The 23,743-nt window shown below is 39.5% G+C and overlaps 2 protein-coding genes across 2 annotated transcripts in view; both read left to right on the forward strand.

Annotated features, from left to right (window-relative positions):
* Positions 1–23,743, forward strand: part of IMMP2L (inner mitochondrial membrane peptidase subunit 2) — a gene marked incomplete at its 3' end in the record, with an annotated part of 1,518,208 nt that overhangs the window by 155,454 nt on the left and 1,339,011 nt on the right. The window lies entirely within an intron of this gene.
* Positions 95–2,024, forward strand: LOC309553771 (C-C chemokine receptor type 4-like). The gene is made up of 2 exons (XM_082255168.1): positions 95–143; positions 367–2,024. The coding sequence occupies exon 2, from the start codon at positions 375–377 to the stop codon at positions 1,461–1,463; it is 1,089 nt and encodes a 362-aa protein (XP_082111294.1). The 5' UTR covers positions 95–143; positions 367–374; the 3' UTR covers positions 1,464–2,024.

Raw genomic sequence — 23,743 nt, forward strand, 5'->3', positions numbered from 1 at the left:
TTAAGGAAGGCTATATTGGGTTGTCCAGGAAATGTGAGCTTCGTTTTGTACATCCTGCTAAGTAACCTGACATTTCTGTGAATGTCTTCACTTACTTGCTGTTACCTACATTAATCATTAACTTGTGCTGTATTTTGTGTGACGTAAGTATATTTTTTAAATGCATTTGCATGGGTGTGTGTGTATGGACATGAATATACTCTTTAAATATATGTATGCTAGATCTGTAGACCGATAAATCGCGTGTGAATATGTGTGTATATATATATATACTGTATATATATATATATATATATCTCACATATACTGTATGTATGTAAATAATGAATCTGAATATAATGCAATCAATCATTTTTATGATTGTAGCAGACAGCATGGATGCTGCAAAAAAGAATCTTCCGACAACCTCAACTACAGAAGATTATGTGTATCCTGATTTTGTAACATACACTGTCAAAGATCTGAGTTTAGTGGAAGAAATTTTCAAGCCTGTCCTGTACAGCATCGTTTTTACCTGTGGATTTATTGGGAATGCCCTGGTTTTGTGGATACTGATATCGTGTAAGAAGCTGACATCAGTGACTGACATATATCTGCTTAACATGGCAATTTCTGACTTACTCTTTGTCTTCTCCCTTCCATTTGTTATATACTCCATTAAATACCAGTGGGAATTCGGAGATGCAATGTGCAAAATACTGCCTGCAATATATTACATTGGTTTTTTCAGCAGTATTTTCTTTGTAACAGTCTTAAGTGTGGACAGGTATCTAGCAATTGTCCATGTGGTCTTTTCACTCAAGTTTAGGACTGTACATTTGGGCATCATTGTCACTTTGTCTGTTTGGGCATGTTCTTTTCTCTTTTCTTTACCTCACTTTATTTTTTATAAACAGGGTATAAAAGGTGGATTTAAATGTTGCTCGGTTTCTTATTCAAAAGGGCAAGAAGAGACAATGATACTACTGTCATATTTGCAAATTAATCTCTTTGGCCTAATAATCCCATTTGCCATTTTATTTTTCTGTTACACTCGTATTATTAAAAATTTACAAAACAGTAAGATTAGGCAGAAAAAATATGCAGTTAAGTTGATATTTATAATTGTTGCTGTGTTTTTTCTCTTTTGGACTCCATATAACATTGTGGTATTTTTAAAGTTTTTAGAAGTACTTGGCGTATTTAATTTGACTTTGCAAGATTTGGACAATTTTTCAAAAGAATTGGATTCTGCAATGGACATCACTCAGACAATATCGTTTGTCCATTGCTGTTTAAATCCTATCATTTATACTTTTGCAGGGGAAAACTTTCAGAAGCATTTATGCAGAATGTTTAGCAAGCTTCTAAAGTGCATGAAAGTAAGTAAAGTATGTGTATTATTTGAAAGCTCAGTTATAGACCATTTTTCCAATACCACAAGAGCATCTCGATCTTCATCTTTTACGGAAGCTGTTGTGTGATGTGACATGCACTGTGGTTTATGATGCCAGTTCCAAAAAAGAACATGGCCCCACATGCACTGACACCTAATTTTACTTTTAAACTGGCCTCAGGGTTTAATACTTCCCAAGTTATGGATTGCTGGGATTTTAACAGTTGAGGACAAACTCTACAGCACCTGCAGATTATTGTTAAGCACATGATGTTAACATTTGAAATGCTTCCTCCCAAAGATGATGAACTTGGCAACTGGGGGGACAGCACCTGCCTGCAGATTTGAGGATCTCTCAGTATGGCTTGATTCACATCACATTTATGTTCAGCATGCGCTAAATGTACTTCAGTAGACCTGCTATTTTTATTGTGTTGCTTTGATGTACATTTTTTTTCCCAAAGCAAAAGCCAAAGTTCTTTGTTTCCTCTAATGTAAACTGGAAGTGTGTTATGCTGTGTTTAAATACTGCGTGTTCTATTTTCACCCAGTGCACATCTACACAGTATGTAGTGTAGTATTGGTAACAATGAATAATCATGTATGTAAAAACTGTGCTCTATAGTTTACTTGGGCTAAGCATTTTCCTGTGGTGGCCTCTATGACTATGTCTGGCCGCACAAATCTATACTTCTCAAATAGTGTAAATGTGTTTTCTATTGTGTAGATCAGGGATCCTCAAACTATGGCCCTCCAGCTGTTGCGGAACTACACATCCCACGAGGAATTGTAAAACCCTGACATGCACAGACATGACTAGGCATGATGGGAATTGTAGTTACTGAACAACTAGAGGACCATAGTTTAAAGACTAAACATAAACACAAAAAAAAAAAAGAGGGCGCATCAGCCTAGCGCATTATCCTCAGTAGGCTTTTATTAATATAATAGTAAGAAATGTCTACTCACAAACAAGTGATATAAACCAGCATATCAAATCCGACTGACAACGTCCATAGTGTAGGAGTCCACTGTCCAAGTCAGGGAAATCGGCTGATTTCCCTGACTTGGACAGTGGACTCCTACACTATGGACGTTGTCAGTCTGCTGAGGATAATGCGCTAGGCTAGTGCGCCCTCTTTTTTTTTTTGTGTTTATGTTTACAGTGTCAAGTCGACCACCCCAGTCGTAGAGGGTAGCAAGGTCTAGCCATTTGGGAATGCCAAGTGAGAGTCCCGTGACAGAGGTTGTTTGAGAACCAGGTTCTGAGCGCAGGAGCAAGGTGCCAAGCATCATAATTTTCTTTTGGAGTATACCATAGTCTGAAGACCCCTGGTGTAGATGATGTGATGCAATTAAAAATGAGACAGAGAGTAGTTTGCTGCTTCATGAAATGAGTGCATTGTACACACCATATTTGCAAAGCGCTAACGCAGCTTTGTAAACCTGTCATGAAAAAAATAGAAGGGCTTCCATTGCTGACCTTATTTTGAGAACAATGGATATAAGGGATATGTTTGGATGCAAATAATCATTACAATTATTCGTATTTGTTGAATATTTCTTTTACAGGAAACTATTTTCAAAGATTAAAGCTGGCCTGGCCATACATTTTTCAATTTTCTTATTCAATTTCCCTTAGATTTACCTTCAACAATGTAGTACAAGGGCCTGCCTGATTGCATACAAATTGAACATGTTTAGGTTTTACCTCACATTATATGGTTTGGTAAATCTAAAGGAAAATTGTATAATGCATGGCCAGCCTTAGGCCTCATGAACCAGTTTGTTTTGTACAGTCCCAGTCACCCGTTTGCATGAGGTCTAATTATTTTAAAATAATTACTTTTGTTTGCTCTTGTTTTGTTTAGTAGCACAGCAACAATATAGTGTTTCAATTTCCCTTTTATATTTATGCAGCTACAATTCAGTGTGGTCGTGACAATATTCAGTTTGGGCTGCACAAAGCCTGAACTACAATAAACTATCTAGATGACATCACTTAGTTGTAGATGGGGATGTGGATTGTACTTTTTAATGTACCTTTCTTTCAAGTGCTTGAAAAGACATGCGTACTCTTATGTTTTTACTAAAAATAAATATTTTTTGTAAATCAAAAATGCTGTTGGTGTTCTTTATTTTGTCTAGGTTGTTAGGCTTTACTCATACTGGTGATTTAAGAGCATTGTGTGCATTTAAATGCATTAAAAAAAAAAAAGACTTCTAGCTGCATTTTTCAACCAAATACGCATTAAATGGATGTAAAACGTACCTACAGTGCAAGGCATCAGCAACACATAGACATAAAGTCTTATTTGCTGTTTGCATGACTGTTCTTTTCAGGCTCCTTATTGTACAGGTACATATACTTTTGTCAGATAACTTTTAAACCATATAGTCACTATATGTGGTGTTCGTAAGAGTTGAGCATTATGCATGAAATGGTAGAGTTCAGGTTAGTATGTACTTGGTAAAAAAAAAAAAAAAAAAGGGTGACGCATAGGTGAAGTTTATTTTCTTTCTTCCTTTTCCTGTGAAACTCTAAGTGGGAAATGGGAGTGATGGATGGCATGAATGGGACAAGAATGCAAAAACTGCTAAAAAAAACATAATCAAAAGTCGGAACCCTTCTGTAAAAATATGGTTGGTCTTTGTCTCTGTTGGATCGGTTTCCCTCACTTCTTGTCCTGGTGCATATATTTATATCCCTAGTAGGGCCCCAGATAGTAATTAGAACCTGATGGAGGCTCTAACCCTAACCCTTCTCAGCATTCAGCCATTCAGAAAAAGCAATGTATTCCAGCAATGAGTACAAAGCTTCCTCTGACTGGCTGAGTCAGAGGTTGAGACATCATCATGAATGGCTTAGTGCCACTGTGATAGACTCTACTGTGTTCTGGGTATGAGACAGCAAGTCTCGGCTCGAACCTGGAACACAGTGCGGTATGATGTATGTAGCCTCAGCTACATACAGTTTATACCACACATCCAGCGGCTTCACATAGTTAGTAAGGGACATAGTTCGTTTGGGCCAAGCTTGCCCAAATAAACTATGTAAAGTATACAAAAAGTGGAGTTTAGCTTTAACTCATAGGGTCCCTGCAGTTTTAAAAAAAAAGTACCAGAATTCCTGGAGTCCACTTGCAATGCCTGTCTGAAAAACTTCAATGATCATCAATCCCCTCTTCTCCTGATCCACACTGTTGTTTTTTTTCTTTACCAGGTGATCCTGCCAATAGCACACTTTCTATCCTAGAGTAAAATTGCTCACTGTATCTACTGTATGTAGGAGCAGCATTACTCTCCTGGAATGCTTTTTCTGATTTGCACTACAAACCCTTCTCGCTCTCCTTATCTCCATTACATAGTGTGGAATTGTTTTGTAGTTTACAGAAAATAGCTGTTAACTGCTTGCTGACCGCCCCACGTACATACTGTATACTGCAGGGCGGTGGCTCCTATAGGCAAAATGACGTACCTGTACATGATCACATCTTCCAGGTTTGTGCCCCACCAGCGGAGGTGAGTAATTTTTTACCAAAGATCACAACAAGCTGTAAAGCAGCTCATGTAGAGAGATACAGTATAGTTACCCTGGTCAACAGATTCCCAATGACTTTAGTGAAGTAGTATTGATGACAGCTTAGAGGCTACATTTCTCCTGCTTTGCATTTTGTTGTATATTTTTGGGATGCAGCATGGCCTATTGAAGTGTGTATGAATTGCAGACAAAGGTGATCAAACACAGTCTTTTCAAAAGCTGAATTTTGAATTGGAATACATTCATTTAAGCAGTGCTGTGTTTGAATGGAAAAGCCTGTGTTTGACAAGAACATCCATTAACATGAGCAGTAAGTATTTTTGCTGGAAAACATACATGACATACAGTGGGTACGGAAAGTATTCAGACCCCCTTAAATTTTTCACTCTTTGTTATATTGCAGCCATTTGCTAAAATCATTTAAGTTCATTCTTCTTCCTCATGAATGTACACATAGCACCCCATACTGACAGAAAAACACAGAATTGTTGACATTGTTGCAGATTTATTAAAAAAGAAAAACTGAAATATCACATGGTCCTAAGTATTCAGACCCTTTGCTCAGTATTTAGTAGAAGCCCCCTTTTGATCTAATACAGCCAGGAGTCTTTTTGGGAAAGATGCAACAAGTCTTTCACACCTGGATTTGGGGATCCTCTGCCATTCCTCCTTGCAGATCCTCTCCAGTTCTGTCAGGTTGGATGGTAAACATTGGTGGACAGCCATTTTTAGGTCTCTCCAGAGATGCTCAATTGGGTTTAAGTCAGGGCTCCGGCTGGGCCATTCAAGAACAGTCACGGAGTTGTTGTGAAGCCACTCCTTCGTTATTTTAGCTGTGTGCTTAGGGTCATTGTCTTGTTGGAAGGTAAACCTTCGGCCCAGTCTGAGGTCCAGAGCACTCTGGAGAAGGTTTTTGTCCAGGATATCCCTGTACTTGGCCGCATTCATCTTTCCCTCGATTGCAACCAGTCGTCCTGTCCCTGCAGCTGAAAAACACCCCCACAGCATGATGCTTCCACCACCATGCTTCACTGTTGGGACTGTATTGGACAGGTGATGAGCAGTGCCTGGTTTTCTCCACACATACCGCTTAGAATTAAGGCCAAAAGTTCTATTTTGGTCTCATCAGACCAGAGAATCTTATTTCTCACCATCTTGGAGTCCTTCAGGTGTTTTTTCGCAAACTCCATGCAGGCTTTCATGTGTCTTACACTGAGGAGAGGCTTCCGTCGGGCCACTCTGCCATACAGCCCCGACTGGTGGAGGGCTGCAGTGATGGTTGACTTTCTACAACTTTCTCCGATCTCCTGACTGCATCTCTGGAGCTCAGCCACAGTGATCTTTGGGTTCTTCTTTACCTCTCTCACCAAGGCTCTTCTCTCCCGATAGCTCAGTTTGGCCGGACGGCCAGCTCTAGGAAGGGTTCTGGTCATCCCAAACGTCTTCCATTTGAGGATTATGGAGGCCACTGTGCTCTTAGGAACCTTAAGTGCAGCAGAAATCTTTTTGTAACCTTGGCCAGATCTGTGCCTTGCCACAATTCTGTCTCTGAGCTCTTCAGGCAGTTCCTTTGACCTCATGATTCTCATTTGCTCTGACATGCATTGTGATCTGGAAGGTCTTATATAGACAGGTGTGTGGCTTTCCTAATCAAGTCCAATCAGTATAATCAAACACAGCTGGACTCAAATGAAGGTGTAGAACCATCTCAAGGATGATCAGAAGAAATGGAAAGCACCTGAGTTAAATATATGAGTGTCACAGCAAAGGGTCTGAATACTTAGGACCATGTGATATTTCAGTTTTTCTTTTTTAATAAATCTTCAACAATGTCAACAATTCTGTGTTTTTCTGTCAGTATGGGGTGCTATGTGTACATTCATGAGGAAGAAGAATGAACTTAAAAATTTAAGGGGGTCTGAATACTTTCCGTACCCACTGTAGATTGTGCTGCTAAGGAGGCTAAAAGCAAATTAAAGGTAATTATAGTATATTTGTAATAAATAGAGTTTATCATAAGAATCATTATTTTCTTCTATGCTGTCATTGCTAAAATAATTTTTAAATCAAATAACATTTGTTTTATCTTAAAGCGGTTGTAACCCTCAGACATGAAATACGAGCAAAGTATATTTCTCTATAGCGTGTACTTGTCTCAATCCAGAGCACTAAGTATCATTTCTCTCTGCTGCTTCCTTCTTCTGCTATCAGCATAAGTCACTTCTGAGGTAACAAGGGAGGGACCTCCAACACATGTGATTAACAGCCTCAGCTCTGTTCCTGTGTGCTTTTGAAGGGGGAGGGGGTGTCCCCCTAATCACCAAATCACCTCGAATAGCTCTCCTCACTAAGCCCTGCAGAGTGTAATTTCAGCTCTCCGCCCCCTGCTTTCTCAAATCTCAGACAAGCTTTAAAAGAAAAGAAACTCCAGATAAACAGGTACAACATACTGTATTGCCTGAGGCCAGTTACTTCACTGGGTTGATGTAAGAGTATACAACCACCTTAACAGTATTTTGTGTAAAAATTAACACAGTGTTCAGTGTCTGCATTTAGTTCATTTTAGGCTCCATAGCATGTGTTCGCAATTTGTAGCAATCATTTACATTTTGCCTTACCACTTGGGGGAAGTAGACCAAGCTTGGGATGTTTTTTTTTTCCCAAGACCACTACCTGACTTGCTGAACATCTCATTTCTGTTGCATAGCACTTGCACATAAAGTAGTTTGAAACAAAGCTGCTGACTTTAGGTTGTCTTAGGGTCCATGTACACGGGACGCTGGAAATGGCCGTTTAGGAGCAGTTGGGCATTTTTTTCAGAAGCCCCTGAAAGCCCCCCATCTACATTTTATCTTATCTGTCCATGTACACCAGGTCGTTTACAGTCATTTGCAGGCAGTTGCGTTCAGGGACTTTTTTTAGAACGCAATTATTTGCGTTCGAACGTGTGTTTCCCGGCGTTTAAAACGCACAAACGCTTCTGAACGCGTCCAAACGCGTCTGAACGCGATGACCCGCGTTTAGCGTTCGTGTTTTTCCATTTTAAAGGGGAATAATTTTTTTGACCTCTAGGAACGCTTCTAAACGCAAATGCCGCTAAACGCGGTTACAAACGTGACCAAACGGACGTTTCAAACGTCCTAAAAATTCCAGCATTCAAAGGGACTTTTAACAACGTCCCGTGTACATGGAGCCTTAATGTGATTTTAAACTTCAAAAACAACAAAACAATTTAATCGTACCTTACTAATAAACTTAGATGTGGTGGCTGCATTTATTTTTTTTTTTTTTTAGACTTTCTTCATTTAATTTCACCAGGTAATCTAGCAAGTAAATATGTTATTTTTTAACTGCTTCTTTGTCTGGACAGACCAAACTGTCCAAACAAAGTAGTAATTAGAGGGTTGGGACAAACCATTTACCACTGACAAGGGTGCTCACAATGGCTACATTTTTCTGCATATTTATCTAAAACCTTTATCCTAAAAGGAATAAAAAGATTGCTTGCTATAACTGCTTTTAAATGCACAGTGGCCGTAGCCACTGGTGGCAATAGCAATATCACATAGGAACCACATGGGAAGCACCATTTTGGCATCATGGCATCATAATCATTACCACCTTGAGCTATGTTGGGAGTAGTAATTGAATGGGTCACTCCTGGTGGCTGTTCTGATTGACATGATAATACAACCCCTCCTTCCTTATACTATCTGGGTTTGATTTAACTCAAATTGAGACCACTTTGTCGAAGCTCAGACGAATATTGCTTGCCTACCGATTATGAAGAGTTTGTAAGTAAATCCATTTTCTAATAAACCTTTTTGGTTTGGAGGAGAATATGTGCGACTGTGTGTGATTCTATCTGATAACCTGCTACATTCATTATTTAATTAAGCCTTAAATGTTACTCCTTATCTTTTTGTAAAGTATGTAGATTTTTTGTATTTGGGACCCATTGTCTTAAGGCCTCCCCACCAAGGCCTCTCTTCCTTTTTTTCTTCCTTATTGTTACTACTCTGTAGCCTATAGATTTTGTTTAATGTCATTACATATTTATTCTAGGTTTACTACTCCAAATTAGTTTGTAGTGTTAGTACTACTTTCCCTACTATATAGATTCTTATAATCGTGAATCAGATGATCTTTTGGGAATATGTTAAAAGATTACTGTGGTCATACCAAATGGAAGATTATGGTTAGTTGTGATTATATATCATCATTTATTTATTTTTTTTGGCATAAAGAATTTATTGATTACTCCCTTTGGGGATTTTCACATTCTTTAGATCTCTGTCCAGGAGGTTGTCCTTTGGATTGGTCATACATTCTCATGTGGCCTACCTGAGTATTGTTGCTGACCATGTCCATCCCTTCATGACTACAGTGTACCCATCTTCTGATGGCTACTTCCAGCAGGATAATGCACCATGTCACAAAGCTCAGATCATCTCACAACTGGTCTCTTGAACATGACAATGAGATCACTGTACTCCAATGGCCTCCACAGTAACCAGATCTCAGTCCAATAGAGCATATATATATATAGTCAAAAGTATTGGGATGCCTATGCATGCACATGATCTTGCTTAATGGAATCCCAGTCCTAGTCTGTAGGGTTCAATATTGAGTTGGCCCACCCATTGCAACTATAACAGCTTCAACTCCTCTGAGAAGGCTGTCCACAAGGTTTAGGAGTGCCTATGGGAATGTTTGACCATTCTTCCAGAAGCACATTTGTTAGATCAGGCACTGATGTTGGGAAGAAGGCCTGGCTCGCAGTCTCCGCTCTAATTTATCGAAAAGGTGTTCTATCGTGTTGAGGTTAGGCCAATCAAGTTCCTCCACCCCAAACACGCTCATCCATGTCTTTATGGACCTTGCTTTGTGCACTGGTCCAAATCATTTGGTGGAGGGAGGATTATTGTGTGGGGTTGTTTTTCAGGGTTTGGGCTTGGCTCCTTAGTTCCAGCGATGGGGAACTCTTAAGGTGTCAGCATACCAATACATTTTGGATAATTTCATGCTCCCAGTCTTGTGGGAACTGTTTGGGGATGGCCCCTTCTGTTCTAACACGACTGTGCTCCAGTGCACAAAGCAAGATCCATAAAGACATGGATTTTAAAGTTTTAATTCAATGTTATCCTGTTTAATAATGTGTTAATTGCACCATATCCAATTGCATCATAATACTGGTGGACAACTGCAGCCAGCCATTTTGTACAGGATAGACAGTTGCAAGTATGCACATGTACTTATGTGAATCCAGCCACAGGTATCTCCTGGTATCTTGTTGCAGCTGGCATATTTGTGCCGTATCATTGAGGTGTAAGACGTTGACGTGTAAATTAACGATTTCCATCTCTGCTTTGTATAGTTTGCCTTGATTCATATGATAAATCTATGTATGTACTATGTATGTGTGTTTATTATACATATACTATCATAAAAACACATATCCTATACACACTCCTCTTCCATAGCATGTTCGCTGCCTCTGATTACCTCTCGTAGCATGTCTGCCATCTGTGACTGTCTCATGTAGCATATCCACTGTCTCTGTGTATCTGTACACTGTTTCTTCCCCCATAGATTTTACATAATATGAGTTTTATATTTATGCGCAGTCTTTTTTTTTTTTTTTTTTTTTCACCCTACTACTTCTTTGGTTTACCCAGATGTGAAAAATATTCTATATAAGGCTTTTGAAGAAATAAATGTTTGTTGCAGTACCCTTCATTTATTTACAAAGCTATATGTCTTCTTATGAATAACTATTCATGCTAGCAGAACTATTATAATAGTAGTTCAATTAAATAAGGTATACAGTACTTGAAGATATTCATTTAAATTGGCAAAAATAGAAATTGTATGGTATTTGTCCATGTAAATAGCATGGCTTCTTGGAGAGTAAACTGTTATCTGAATTTTCCAGGCTGTTAAAACTCTTAGTTCCACTCTTTGCCTACAGGGGGAATATCATGTCTAACCACAAGCCTCTTGTTACTTCTTGAAAGCTATTACTAATTACTTGCTAGGGGCTGTCTCAGCATTTTATTTATCCTGCAAAAACATATGAAATTATATTCATATATAAAGTAATCCTGTAAGAATGGATACGTGATTGCTTTTTCAACACCTAAACAGAATAGTAATATGATGCCCGTTTTTACTTTTAATTTCATATGATTCTACATCAAATTTAATATGTCACAGCATTTTACCAAGAAAAATGTTTTAGGATAATTTCTCAATTCCTTATGAAATTAATTCCAAAGTTTAAGGCTTCATGCACACAGGATGTTTAAAAAAATGCTAGTGCTGCTGTCAGGATAAAGCAGCTCTAAAAATGCACTTTTAGCCGCATTTTTTGAATAATATTTATGAGCGTTTATGAACGTTTTTGGGCGTTAGCGGTTTTAAGCGGTTTTGCCATAAAAACACTCCCCTTGTTATTTGTATGTAATGTAAAAAACCCTAAAATAGCCAAACGTGCCTAAACGCTGTAACAAGCTTTTAGCCCTGGTTCACATTAGTGCGATCGCGGAGATCGCATGTAATTCGGAGCGCACTGCTCCTAAATTACATGCGATCTCATGTGCGGTGCAAATTTCAGCCATACACTTTGTATGGCTGAATTCTGCACTAAACTCGCACCTGAACCTTTTTTTTTATCCGCAGCAGAATCGGATCGCATAGTGGTTCACACTAGTGCGATCTGATTCTGTGCGAACTTGCAGATCGCACTGCGATATGCGATCACAACTAGGGGTGTCGTTAACTTTTAATTTACACCCCCTGCGTATCGCATATGACAGTGTGAACTGCCAGGGGTGCGGATGCGATGCGGGATCACGCTGCATATTCACAGCGTTCCCGCATCGCACAAATGTGAGCCGGGACTTAGCCATGTTTAGTCGCGTCTACCTGCATTTAGATGCATTTTTACAGCCAAACAGCCTCTGCTACAGGATGCACAGGCTGTAATTTTTTTCTGCCTCTAAACATGTATTTCTCCAAACTCCTCTAAAAGTTTATGTGTGCATGGACACATAGGCTAACATGGAGGAGAGTTCAGAGGCATTAAAGAAAAAAAACACCAAATGCCCCTAAATGCAGCTGCAAAAATGTCCTGTGTGCATGAGAGCTTAGGTGACAAAGATCATGAGGGAGGAGTGTAGACCCTAAAATGGAATGCATATGGGGCTAGCTCGTAAAGAGTAGTTCCGGCCACTTGTGGTAAAAATAAAAGTCAGCAGCTACAAAAAGTGTAGCTGTTGACTTGAAAAAAAAAAACACTCACCTGTCCCACGATTCAGAGGTGAGCTCACCCCAGGTGGTCTCACCCACTATCTTCGTTCCTTGGTGCCGGCATCTTCACTATGGCCACCTGGCTGTGACAGCTTGCGGCTTCACAGCTGGGTGCCCACTGCACATGCGCGAGTCGCGATGCGCATCGTGAATGTTGGGTGCGGTCTTCTGGGACCTTCAAAGTTTCCCAGAAGACTTCAGGGGGAGGGAGGGAGGATAACTTCCTTTTCCGAGTGCCGCGGCGCTCAGTACGGAAGTGGGAAGTGGGTACCTATCAAAATTGAGTACTCGCTCCCCCCCCCCACTCCTCAGAAGTGCCAAATGTGCAAGAGGAGCCGGGGAAGAGTCCTTAAAGTGGATCTTCCCTTTTTGGGTGGTGTTTCGCTTTAATAAAAAAATAATAATTATTATGCAATGAAATATTACCAGCACTAAAGTAACAACATTTCAGTCATCCTCCTTGCCACTGTCTTCAGCATGGTTTACTTTTAAGTAAACTAAGCCTATAGTGCATGAATATTTTAACTTATATTCAGATAAATTCTCTTCCGACATATTGGTATGACAATAACAAACTAAATTTCCCATGCTTTTCTATATAAACTGACATTATAGTTGTGCTTAGTAGGCAAATTTTATCTTGACATACTGTATAGAGGTTGATTTACAAAAACAAGAGAGTGCAAAATCTGGTGCAGTTGTGCACGGTAACCAATCATCTTCTATGTTCAGCTTGTTCAATTAGGCTTTGACAAAAAAAAACTTGAGATGATTTGTTTCTATGCATAATATTTAGCACTCTCCAGTTTTAGTAAATTAACCCCATAGTTCCTAAAAAAGTCTTTACCGCCTTGAAAGATCTCAGGTTTTTTTTGTCACAGAACACACAATCATGGTACATTCAATTAGGTTTATGAATTTTGTTTTGAAGCTGGTCAACACAAATAGATGTCTAAGGCTCCGTTCACATATTTTTTTGGGGCGACAGGCATCTGCAATTTTGCACGATTTTACCACCAGCAAAATCACACCACGTTTGGGGTGCCATTGCAAGTCACGGGAATCGCACGGGAGTCCCACGATTTACAATGATTCCGGATCATGGGAAGAATCGCGGTGCTTCTGCCTGTAAACCAAAACGCCAATATGTGAACGGAGCCTAAGAAAAAAACATAAAATAACCAAAGTGTAAACCCCCTTCAAGTCAGTATTTGGTAGAAGAGCATTTGCCAGCAATTAAAGCATTCAGTTCATTTTAAGTGTCTATCAGCTTTGCATACCTGGCAATATTTTCCCCTTTCCATCCTTGCAAAACTGCTTCGCCTTTATGCTTGGGATCACTGTCTTTCTGATAAACAAATCTCCCAATTCTCTGGCATCTTGCATCAGGTTGCCACCAAGATGTACCTTTTTTAACCCTATTTATTCTACCCTCTACATCAGGGATCCTCAAACTACGGCCCTCCAGATGTTGTGGAACTACATGTCCCATGAGGCATTGTAAAACTCTTGACATTCACAGACATGACTAGGCATGATGGGAATTGTAGTTCCTAAACACCTGGAGGGCCATAGTTTGAAGATCCCTGCTCTACATTTACAAACCTTTCAGGGCATGTTGCAGAAACACATCCCCACTGCTTGCTTCCACTACCATGGGTTATGGTGGGGAATGGTGTGGTTGGTGTACAACAGTTTGGCTTATCCCAAATATGAGGCAATGTTTGGAATTGCTTTCCTAAAGATCACAGCTATACGCACTGCACTGATGTTAAATATTTGAATACTACTTTTTTTACAACGTGCCTCTTTACCTATTACATACGTAATTGTAAATTACCAGGCTAAAATGTACATGCTATACTAAGCAAAATAGCAGTATCCTAGTATAAACTGTTGAGAGGCTTTATGCTTAAGAACTTTTGAAAGTTAGAATTTTTGAGAATAGGGATGGAGTGGTGGGCCGGCTAAATTGTGGTAATAGTGGGGGCTTGAAATCTGAGTCCACGTACAGGGTGCAGGTGTCTGGGGTTGGGTAACGTACATCATGCAAGGTTTAGTTGTGTTATATACGGGTTGGGGGGGTCAGGAGGAGGTAATGCACAGTGTGTACCATTTTCTTCAATACAGTATATATGTGTTGTTTTATTGTGAGTGCTTAAATTATGATTTGTGTAAAGCAATACCTGAATTTTGTTGGTTTAATGATAAATTGTTTAAATCCTTAGAAGGTTTATGTAATATACATAGTTTGAGTATATATAGCCCAGCATACAGTATCCTTTTGATTTTTTTTCAGCACAGCAGTACTACTATGAACGTGTGTACAAACTACATGCAAATGCATACAACATATACACTATATTACCAAAAGTATTGGGACGCCTGCCTTTACACGCACATGAGCTATAATGGCATCCCAGTTTTAGTCCGTAGGGTTCAGTATTGAGTTGGCCCACCCTTTGCAGCTATAACAGCTTCAACTCTACTGGGAAGGCTGTCCACAAGGTTTAGGAGTGTGTCTATGGGAATGTTTGACCATTCTTCCAGAAGCGCATTTGTGAGGTCAGGCACTGATGTGGACGAGAAGGCCTGGCTATCAGTCTCCGCTCTAATTCATCCCAAAGGTGTTCTATCGGGTTGAGGTGCAGGGGCCACTCAAGTTTCTCCACCCCAAACTCACAGATCCATGTCTTTATGGACCTTGCTTTGTGCACTGGTGCACAGTCATGTTGGAACAGGAAGGGGCCATCCCCAAACTGTTACCACAGAGGTTAAGAGCATCAAATTTTCCAAAGTATCTTGGTTTGCTGGCGCCTTAAAATTATTGTAAAGTCTCTGTTTTAAAAAAAATTAAAAATAACAAACATGTTATACTTAGCTCCTCTGTGCAGTTGGTTTTGCACAGAGCAGCCCGGATCCTCCTCTTCTCGGGTCCCTCGTTCCTGCTCTTGGCCTCTCCCTCCTATTGAGTGTCCCCCACAGTAAGCAACTTGCTATGGGGGACTCGAGCCGAGCTGCAGCTCTGTGTGTCCATTCAGACACGGAGCTGCTGTTCGGCCCTGCCCCCTCTCCTTCCTGATTGGCTCACTGACTTTGATTGATAGCCATGGGAGCCAATAGACACACTCCTAAACTTTGTGGACAGCCTTCCCAGAACAGTTAAAGCTGTTATAGCTTCAAAGGGTGGGCCAACTAAATATTTTTTTTGTTTAATTTCTGTTTATTGAAAAAAAATGTTTCAAGAAGACAAAGAAAAACAGAACATAGACCATACAGTCTGACATTAAATACGGCAAGTAGCCATGAAACAATATCAATGAGTGGGCCAACTAAATATTAAACCCTGCGGACTAAGACTGGGATGCCATTAAAGTTAATGTGTGTGTAAAGGCAGGTGTCCCAATACTTTTTTAACATTGTGTATATACACTGCATATACATACATACATACGTACATACAAACTGAATGCACATACGTGAAATGTACATAAACACTGCACACACATGCATACAACATGCATAAAAGCATGTATACAACATACGCATTACATGATGTACAGTATACAACATGCTGTACATACACATGCAGAAGAAGTTAACTCTCTGTGGCATCTTTGTTCCCCGCATCTCTACTCTTGCTGGTGGAAAACTGATGGGAGCAGCTAACCCCACTTTGCCCCCGCACAGTTCTTCATTCCTGGGTAGGCACAGCTCCTCCCTCTCTCCTGGCAGGCACAGCTACTCCTCCTCTCTGGGGATGTAACTATTCCGGTAATGACCTGCTAACTGGAGCTAAATTCCGGTATTGTTGGGTCAATTCCCAGCTATGTTTATTAGCAGAGCTAGTTTTAAACTTTACAAACCACCAAACAGATACTTAGTGAAAATGTATTAACCACTTCTGGACCGGAAGGATTTGCCCCCTTAATGTCCAGGCCATATTTTGTGATTGGCGCTGCGTTATTTTAACGGACAATTGCACGGTCGTGCGACGCTGTACCCAAATAAAATTGATGTCCTTTTTTTCCCATAAATAGAGCTTTCTTTTGGTGGTATTTGATCACCTCTGCGATTTTTATTTTTTGCGCTATACACAAAAAAAGAGCGACAATTCTGAAAATAAAAAAAACAATATTTTTCACAATCTGCTATATAACATTCCCAACATATTTTTGGTAAAAAAATTGCGATAAGCGTATTTTGATTGGTTTGCGCAAAAGTTATCGCGTCTACTAACTAGGGGAAAGATTTATGTCATTTTTTTTACTAGTAATGGCAGCGATCTGCATTTTTTAGCAGGACTGCGACATTGCGGCGGACAGATCGGACACCTAACTGACATTTTTGACACTTTTGGGGGGGACCAGTGACATTACTACAGTAATCAGTGCTAAAAATATGCACTGTTACTGTAATAATTACACTGGCAGGGAAGGGGTTCATACTGTTGGTGATCAAGGGGTTAAATGTGAGCCTAGGGGAGTGATTCTAACTGTGGGGGAGGGGGGCATGTGAAATGATCACAGAGACCTGTAATCCTACATAGAAGGATCACAGGCACTCTTTGATCATTCCGGAGAGAACGGTCAGCTGTGTTTACAATAGCTGACCGTCCTTCTCTCTCAGTGGGGGAAGGATCCCGGGTGTCAGGAGGCAATCAAAGCCGCCTACCCCGTGCATCTGAGTCACCGCTGCCAAGTGGGGGCAGGAGCGTGCCTCCGGCGGCGCGCGCTCGCCCCCTAGCTGCAGGCATGTGACCGACGTATACCTATGTCAGTTTGCGCAGGAGGGGCTGCCTGCCGCAGTATAACTGCGGCGGGTGGTCCTTAAGTGGTTAAAGTGTACAGGGTGCAGTGATCTGAAGTTTGTAACTGTGTTCCTTACATTACTGTTCAGCTGGTGAAAAAAAAAACAGTTCTATAATTGATGTCAGTGGTAGTAAACATTAGTTGCCAACATTTGAAGATAATTAAAAGCAACACCTTGAAGGGATTGAGAAGAAAAATGAGGGGTGCTACTGTATGTAGCCACCTGCCACCCGCCTTAAAGTAATTGAGAAGAAAAATGACTTTTACTTCATGTTGTATGGCTTGTAGCGTGCCACCTTTCCCACTTTGCTATGGTTTAGACAAAATTGGGACAAATTGAAGATATTGTGGGAGTAAAATGAGGCTCATTGTTGGTGTCAGTGGCTGCAATAATCACCCTTAGCATTGGTGTTAGTGTCAGCAGTGATTACCTCCAGCACGTGTCATGGCCAGCAATAGCCCGCAGCAGGTGTCAGGGTCAGCAATGGCAACCTCCAGCAATTGTCAGCCAGCATTCTGATACTACTGAAGTTTGGCTTACTCAAGTAGAGGTTTCTTAGATTGTGAATTAAAAAAATTATAATTGATATACCATCAATATTGTTTAACAACTGAAAAAGTAATTTGTGAGTGGTTGCTTTGTATTATGGAATTATCTATCAAGTCATGTTTATGACTCTCTGTTTGAGTTGGAAATACACCTTGTTGATTCTTTCTGAAGTACAGCAATATTTTTTGTCATTTAATTCAGCTGACTTTTTTTCTTGAAGGTAATAGAATTAGATTTTTACTGAGGCAGAGAATAATTGTGTTAGCAATTTCCTCTGTGGTAAGTATTTCTGCAGTAATTCACTTTCAGAAAAGCACTCAGTGTTCCAGAGGAGTTCTAGGGGGCAATGTGTTCAGTATCCCATCATTATGCATTAGTTCCCAATTCATCATCAAAGTGCTGATCATAATGAGTCATTTGGAATTCATCACGATTGGTATTAATATATCCATATGTTGGGTAGCACAAATGTAATTTACATTGGTCCTTAGAAATTAAAATTGCACTTTTACAACCTTATGCATTTATCTCAATTTTTGCTGGCGACTAAAGAAGGTCATTGGTAGATAGTTCAAATTGTTAAACAAATTAAAGCCAGGAGATGTTTTAAAGTAAACCTTGGTACTAGACACTTCAGGGCATAAATTTGAATCCAGGAATACATTTCCAAATGTGCTAGGATTTTGACTTTAATGTTCAGTGTTTAAAAGGGTTTTGTGGCTGGATTACATGTATACTCTACAATTACTAAGTGCTTCTTGTTTATTCCCTTTGTATGTGTACTATATTTCCAACAATATTGCAGCCTATTAGAAATTTAAATATAGCAGTCATTATAAGATCAAAAAAAAAAATAACATAACAGTTGCTGAAATGTTGCAAAATACAGCCAATAGTTTACTTCTCAGTTTGATTGGCCATTGACTAATTAAAGAGGTATTAAACCCCAACACAAAAATGTAATACCGCAGCTTACCAGTCGTCATTGTGATGTGATGGCTGCATTCGTTTTCTTTTTGGTTTTAGGCTTTGTTTCTTTTATTTTACTTGGTGATCCTGCCAGTAACACATGTAAGAATTGGTGAGCTGCAATTAATACTTTTTTATTTATTTAATCCCTATGAAATATGTCCCCTCAATAATTATATTAATAGAACTGTTCCTGTGATCATTTAGAGCTAATCCAAATATATATCAAGTATACCTGCCCACTAGAAAAGTATTGGTCAGTATAATAAAATAATAACCATTTTCATATTAATCAACTATCAATACTTTTCTCACATCTAAAAGTGACCTTGCAAACATGCAAACATGTCAAGGTCCCTGATTTCCAAAATACTTTGGGAAATACCTTGTAAATATTTTGACACTTTTATTATTCAGTTGGTCCTCTTTTAGGTTCTCTCACCCACCTTTAGAGTCCTTTCATAGTGGTCTTGTCTGGTCCTTTCAACAAGGGATCCATGAACAGATCCCTGGCTGAATCACAGCAAAACAGGGCTGATGTCACTTTCAGTTCTTTTTGACAGTAGACCTCTCCAAGCCCTTGCTTGATCTATGGGAAGCCGGATGAATATAGACTGTGTCTGTGTACATTTCACTACCTCTGGTCCCATTTAGGTCCTGAAAGTCAAAACGACTTTTTTTTCAGTACCTGGACTGACGTAGAGGTAAGCGGATATAAGAGGATGCAATGTGTCCTGTGACAAACAGCCCATGTCGGTTGTGGATGGAGTGTATCTGCCACATAGGATTTTGCAGATAATAAGACAAATGGATGGCAGTGTAAGGTCTGTAACAGGATTCAGAGGGTCAAACACTGACCACACTTTGTTTACCACCTGGAGTATAATTCATCTTTCCTTGTGTTATTGGGTTGTTGCTGGGAAAGGATGCAAGTGGGCTGTGAGGTAAAATGTCTGCAGGTATATAGCAAACCCAGTGGGGTCTATTTACTAGCCAGGAGGCTTAATAACTGTTTCTGCCGGGCTTTTGTTTTGGACTGTGGTTCTTATGCCTGTGAGGGAATCCTCTTGTTTTTGCTGTATACGTTTGCCAATAAACGCGGGCAAGAAGCCCTTAAACCTACATGGTGCATGGAATACCTCACTGCGAGCTCTCCTCTTGAAGCTGAACCCCACAGCCCATAGATTTACATAGAGCTTCCAATCAGGTCCACCTGAAAAATCGAAAGGCAGAGTTGATAAAAAACCTATGTGAAAGGACCCTTGGGCCTTATTCACAATGACATTTCTGAGATTAGCTTCTCCAAATCCAGGCCAAGTTTTCTGGGAAGTATAACCCACCTATCTCAATTATACAGTACAGGATACAGATCGTGTATTCATAAACCACAGGTTGTATTCAGGCTACCTATAGGTGATCAGACACCCCATCCACTCTAAGAGACTCTAGTTGATGGACCACTTCTTCTTATAGAGAACGTTTTTTCCTTTTTAACTACTCCTTTTTGTTTCAGACACTTCTATAAAAATCTGATTACTCATTGCCATGGCCTGTTTAGCTGTCCAGATCGGAAGCCCTTGGTGATTACCTTGGGGACCTTACATGGACCCCACTGCATGGGGCTGCCCTGTAATGTTTGCTTTGGGCATTGGATTGTCTGATAGGCGCTCACCCTGGCAAAAAAGTGTAGGGTGCTGCTGTATATAGTTCCAGGGTCTTGACCCATCTCTATAATTTCCCTTTGTGTAGACAAGGTGAGATAGGGCTTTCCAGTTCCTCGCTATTATTAGTCAACCTGCAGTGCTTAGCACAAAACGCAGATAAATAGGTAGAGGAGAAGGGAGGTATTCACTTGATTGTGTTACTCCTTTTTGTCTTTGTCTCTTAGCTTTTGATGGCATAAGTAATTCTACCTTATTTATATTTAATGGTCTTTTCTCTTCCGAACTTTATGATCTCAGGATGATGATGTAGTTGTGACATGTCTCCAGCTGACGCCATATACACTTGACCTTTGTAAGGTTTTACCCGACCAGAGTATTTTTTGCTATTTGGCACTGCGCTACTTTAACTGGTAATTGCGCGGTCATGCAACACTAAAACAAACAAAATGTATGTCCTTTTTTCACACAAATAGTTCTGTTTTTTGGTGGTATTTAATCACCACTAGGATTTTTTTTTATTTTTTGCGATATAAATGAAGAAAGACTGAAAATTAAAAAAAAACCCAATATTTTCTTCTTTTTGTTATAAAAAATATCCAATAAACTCTAATTTTGTCATAAAATTTAAGCCAAAATGTATGTCTTTGGTAAAAAAAATCCCAGTGAGCGTATATTGATTGGTTTGTACAAGGGTTATAGCGTCTACAAACTATGGTATATAACCAAAAATTAATAACCGCGCTAGTTGAAAATAAATAAATAAAAAAGCTGCAGCTGTAAGTGTGACAACACCCAAACAAACGTATTAAACAACAAGCTGCGCTAATTATGAATATGTGACCATTTAAACAATAAAAATATTGAAAGTGGAAAATCAAATAACATAAATTGATGAGTAAATATAAAATATGTCCATAAATGAATAGTGCACACAATAAATAATTCTATAAAGTGTCCATATATCAAATAGGTGACTGGTATAGTAAACAAGTGCTGTGATCCACCACTGACAATAAAGCTGCTTACCAAATGGTAGTGAGTATAAGGCCTATATGGCACAACTGGCGGTCAGCAGATTTCAGCGGAATGTAGATGGTGGCCAAGAATAGATAATATCATGGAAGTCCCCCAAATGGCAGCCCGACACGATATGCTCAATACACATCAATGGACCAACATCATGTAATAGAAAGCAAAAAAGACCACCAATGCAAAGTTTATTGTAAAATAAATACACTTACAAAGCAAGCTATATATATGCACAGAAGAAATCAAGCAAGCTGCTGGCCGGTCGGCTGTTCCGTCTGTCTTCCTGGATACAAGGGGTGACGTTGAGACGGGGGGACGCGGCATGCTGACGTCACCCCTTGTATCCAGGAAGACGGGCGGAACAGCCGACCTTCCAGTGGCTTGCTTGATTTCTTCTGCGCATATATACAGCTTGCTTTGTAATGTATTTCTTTTACAATAAACTCTGCATTGGTGGTTTCTTAATTAGTGAAGCTTGTTGTTTAATTAACTATGGTATATACCGTATACCGAAATTTATGCAGGTTTTACTTTCTGTCTGCCTTTCACATTTCTTGAGGTGCTAAAATGGTAGGACAACCCCCCCCCCCCCCCCAAATTACCTCTTTACGGAAAGTAGACCTTTTTGCAAAGTAGACACCCCAAGGAAGGAGGTCTGCTTCCTGAAAAGGGGAGATTTAGATGGGGGGGTTGTTCTATCTTGGCATTTCAGGGCTTCAAAAACTGTGATAGGTAGTGAGGAAGTGAAATGAGAAGTTTATGCCCTTAGAAAGCCTGAAGGTTGCGATTGGTTTGCAGGGTCCTGTATGCGGCTAGACTGCCAAAAAGTCTCTCACATGTGGTATCCCTATACTCAGGAGAAGCAGCAGAATGTTTGTTTTTTGTGGTGTAATTCCACATATACCCATGGCATGTGTGAGCAATATATCATTTAAGTAACAACTTTGTGTAAAAAAAAAAAAAAAAAAAAAAACATTTTTGGCATTTTCCAGAAACTTGTGACAAAAAGTAAAATATTCTTTGGACTCAGCATGCATCTCAGAAAATACCTTGGAGTGCCTAATTTCCAAAAAGGGTCATTTGGGGGTGCAATATATTGCCCACTTGTTTGGTATGATATAAAAGATTATCTTACGGCAAGTAAAACGATACCAAACATGACATGCTTTAAAATTGCTCATGCCCATGCAGCAGCGACAAACTATGTACATTTTTAAAAGCATTTAAAAGCCTTTACAGGTTACCACTTGAGACTTACACAGAGGGTCTAGTGCTAGAATTACTGCCCTCGATCTGACGTTCATGGTGATACCTTACACGCATGGTGCAATTGCTGTTTACATACGACACGAGACTGATGCTTGTTTTTCCTTTGCGTGTGAGCACGGGGGGGGGGGGGGGTCACCCTTAGGTGACTAGATGCCCATCTATTAATCATTTCACTTGATTTAGATCTTGATAAGATACTGGGGTTTATTTACTAAAGGAAAATCCTCTCTGCACTACAATTGCACTGCAAGTGCACTTGGAAGTGCGGTCACTGTAGATCTGAGGGGGACATGCAAGGAAAAAAAAAAAAAGCATTTCTGCCTGCATATGATTGGATGATAGAATTCAGCAGTGCTTCCCCTCATTTCAGATCTTCACCTCCGATCTACAGCGACTGCACTTCTAAGTGCACTTGCAGTGCAATTGTGGTGCACGGTGGATTTGCCTTTAGTAAATAAACCCCATTGCATGTATGGAGATAACTTTCTAAAATGTGATCAAAAGTGCCCTTAATAACCACATACCATCTAGTGCTCCATCCCTAGAGGAATTCGTAACTTTTCATGTGTTAACCTTTAGGGCCCTAGAGTCAGTACGCAGATAAAATGGCATCACTTTTATCACACAAGGATTTATGTAAGAGTTTGCATTAAATGACTGAATATTTTTGACATAAAATACAAAACCATCCTACTTTGTTTCCACTGTAACTAATGTCATGTAATCCATTGTACTGCTACTCTAAAATGTAATTTTGTATGGTAATATTCTTCTCCTACCTGCCTATTTTTTTTTTTTTAAATAAAAGTCATACAGCATTTTATAATGCATTATTCTTTTTGACTATAAAATACTTCTTTTGTACAGTAGGTTCCTGTAGCACAATTAAACCTTCAGTATGCCAGTTTAGCATTTTGTGAAAACTGCAGGGAGGCTTTTGGAATTACTTATGTAATAGCCTGCTAGTTTTCACTGTCAAGGCCATTATTAAGCTGTTTATGTTGTACTGTACATTTTCATCTTCAAACCAAACATGCTGCAATCTGATACGCTTTGATAATCTACAAAACAATTATGATATTTATTTAAAATCTGTATTCCAAGCTCAGTGGAAAAATCAAAGTCAAATATGATTTTGCAGAGCAAAAAAAAGAAAGAATTTATGATGAAAAGGAATTTTTGAATAACACTGGGGTTATTGGGCTAAAAAATGTTTAATATTGC

Source organism: Pelophylax lessonae, assembly GCF_965119305.1.
Source record: "Pelophylax lessonae genome assembly, chromosome: 4".
NCBI lineage: Eukaryota > Metazoa > Chordata > Amphibia > Anura > Ranidae > Pelophylax > Pelophylax lessonae.

Excerpts from the sequence above, each read along its gene's own strand:
- LOC309553771 (XM_082255168.1), top strand. The coding sequence starts at position 375 with ATGGATGCTGCAAAAAAGAATCTTCCGACAACCTCAACTACAGAAGAT.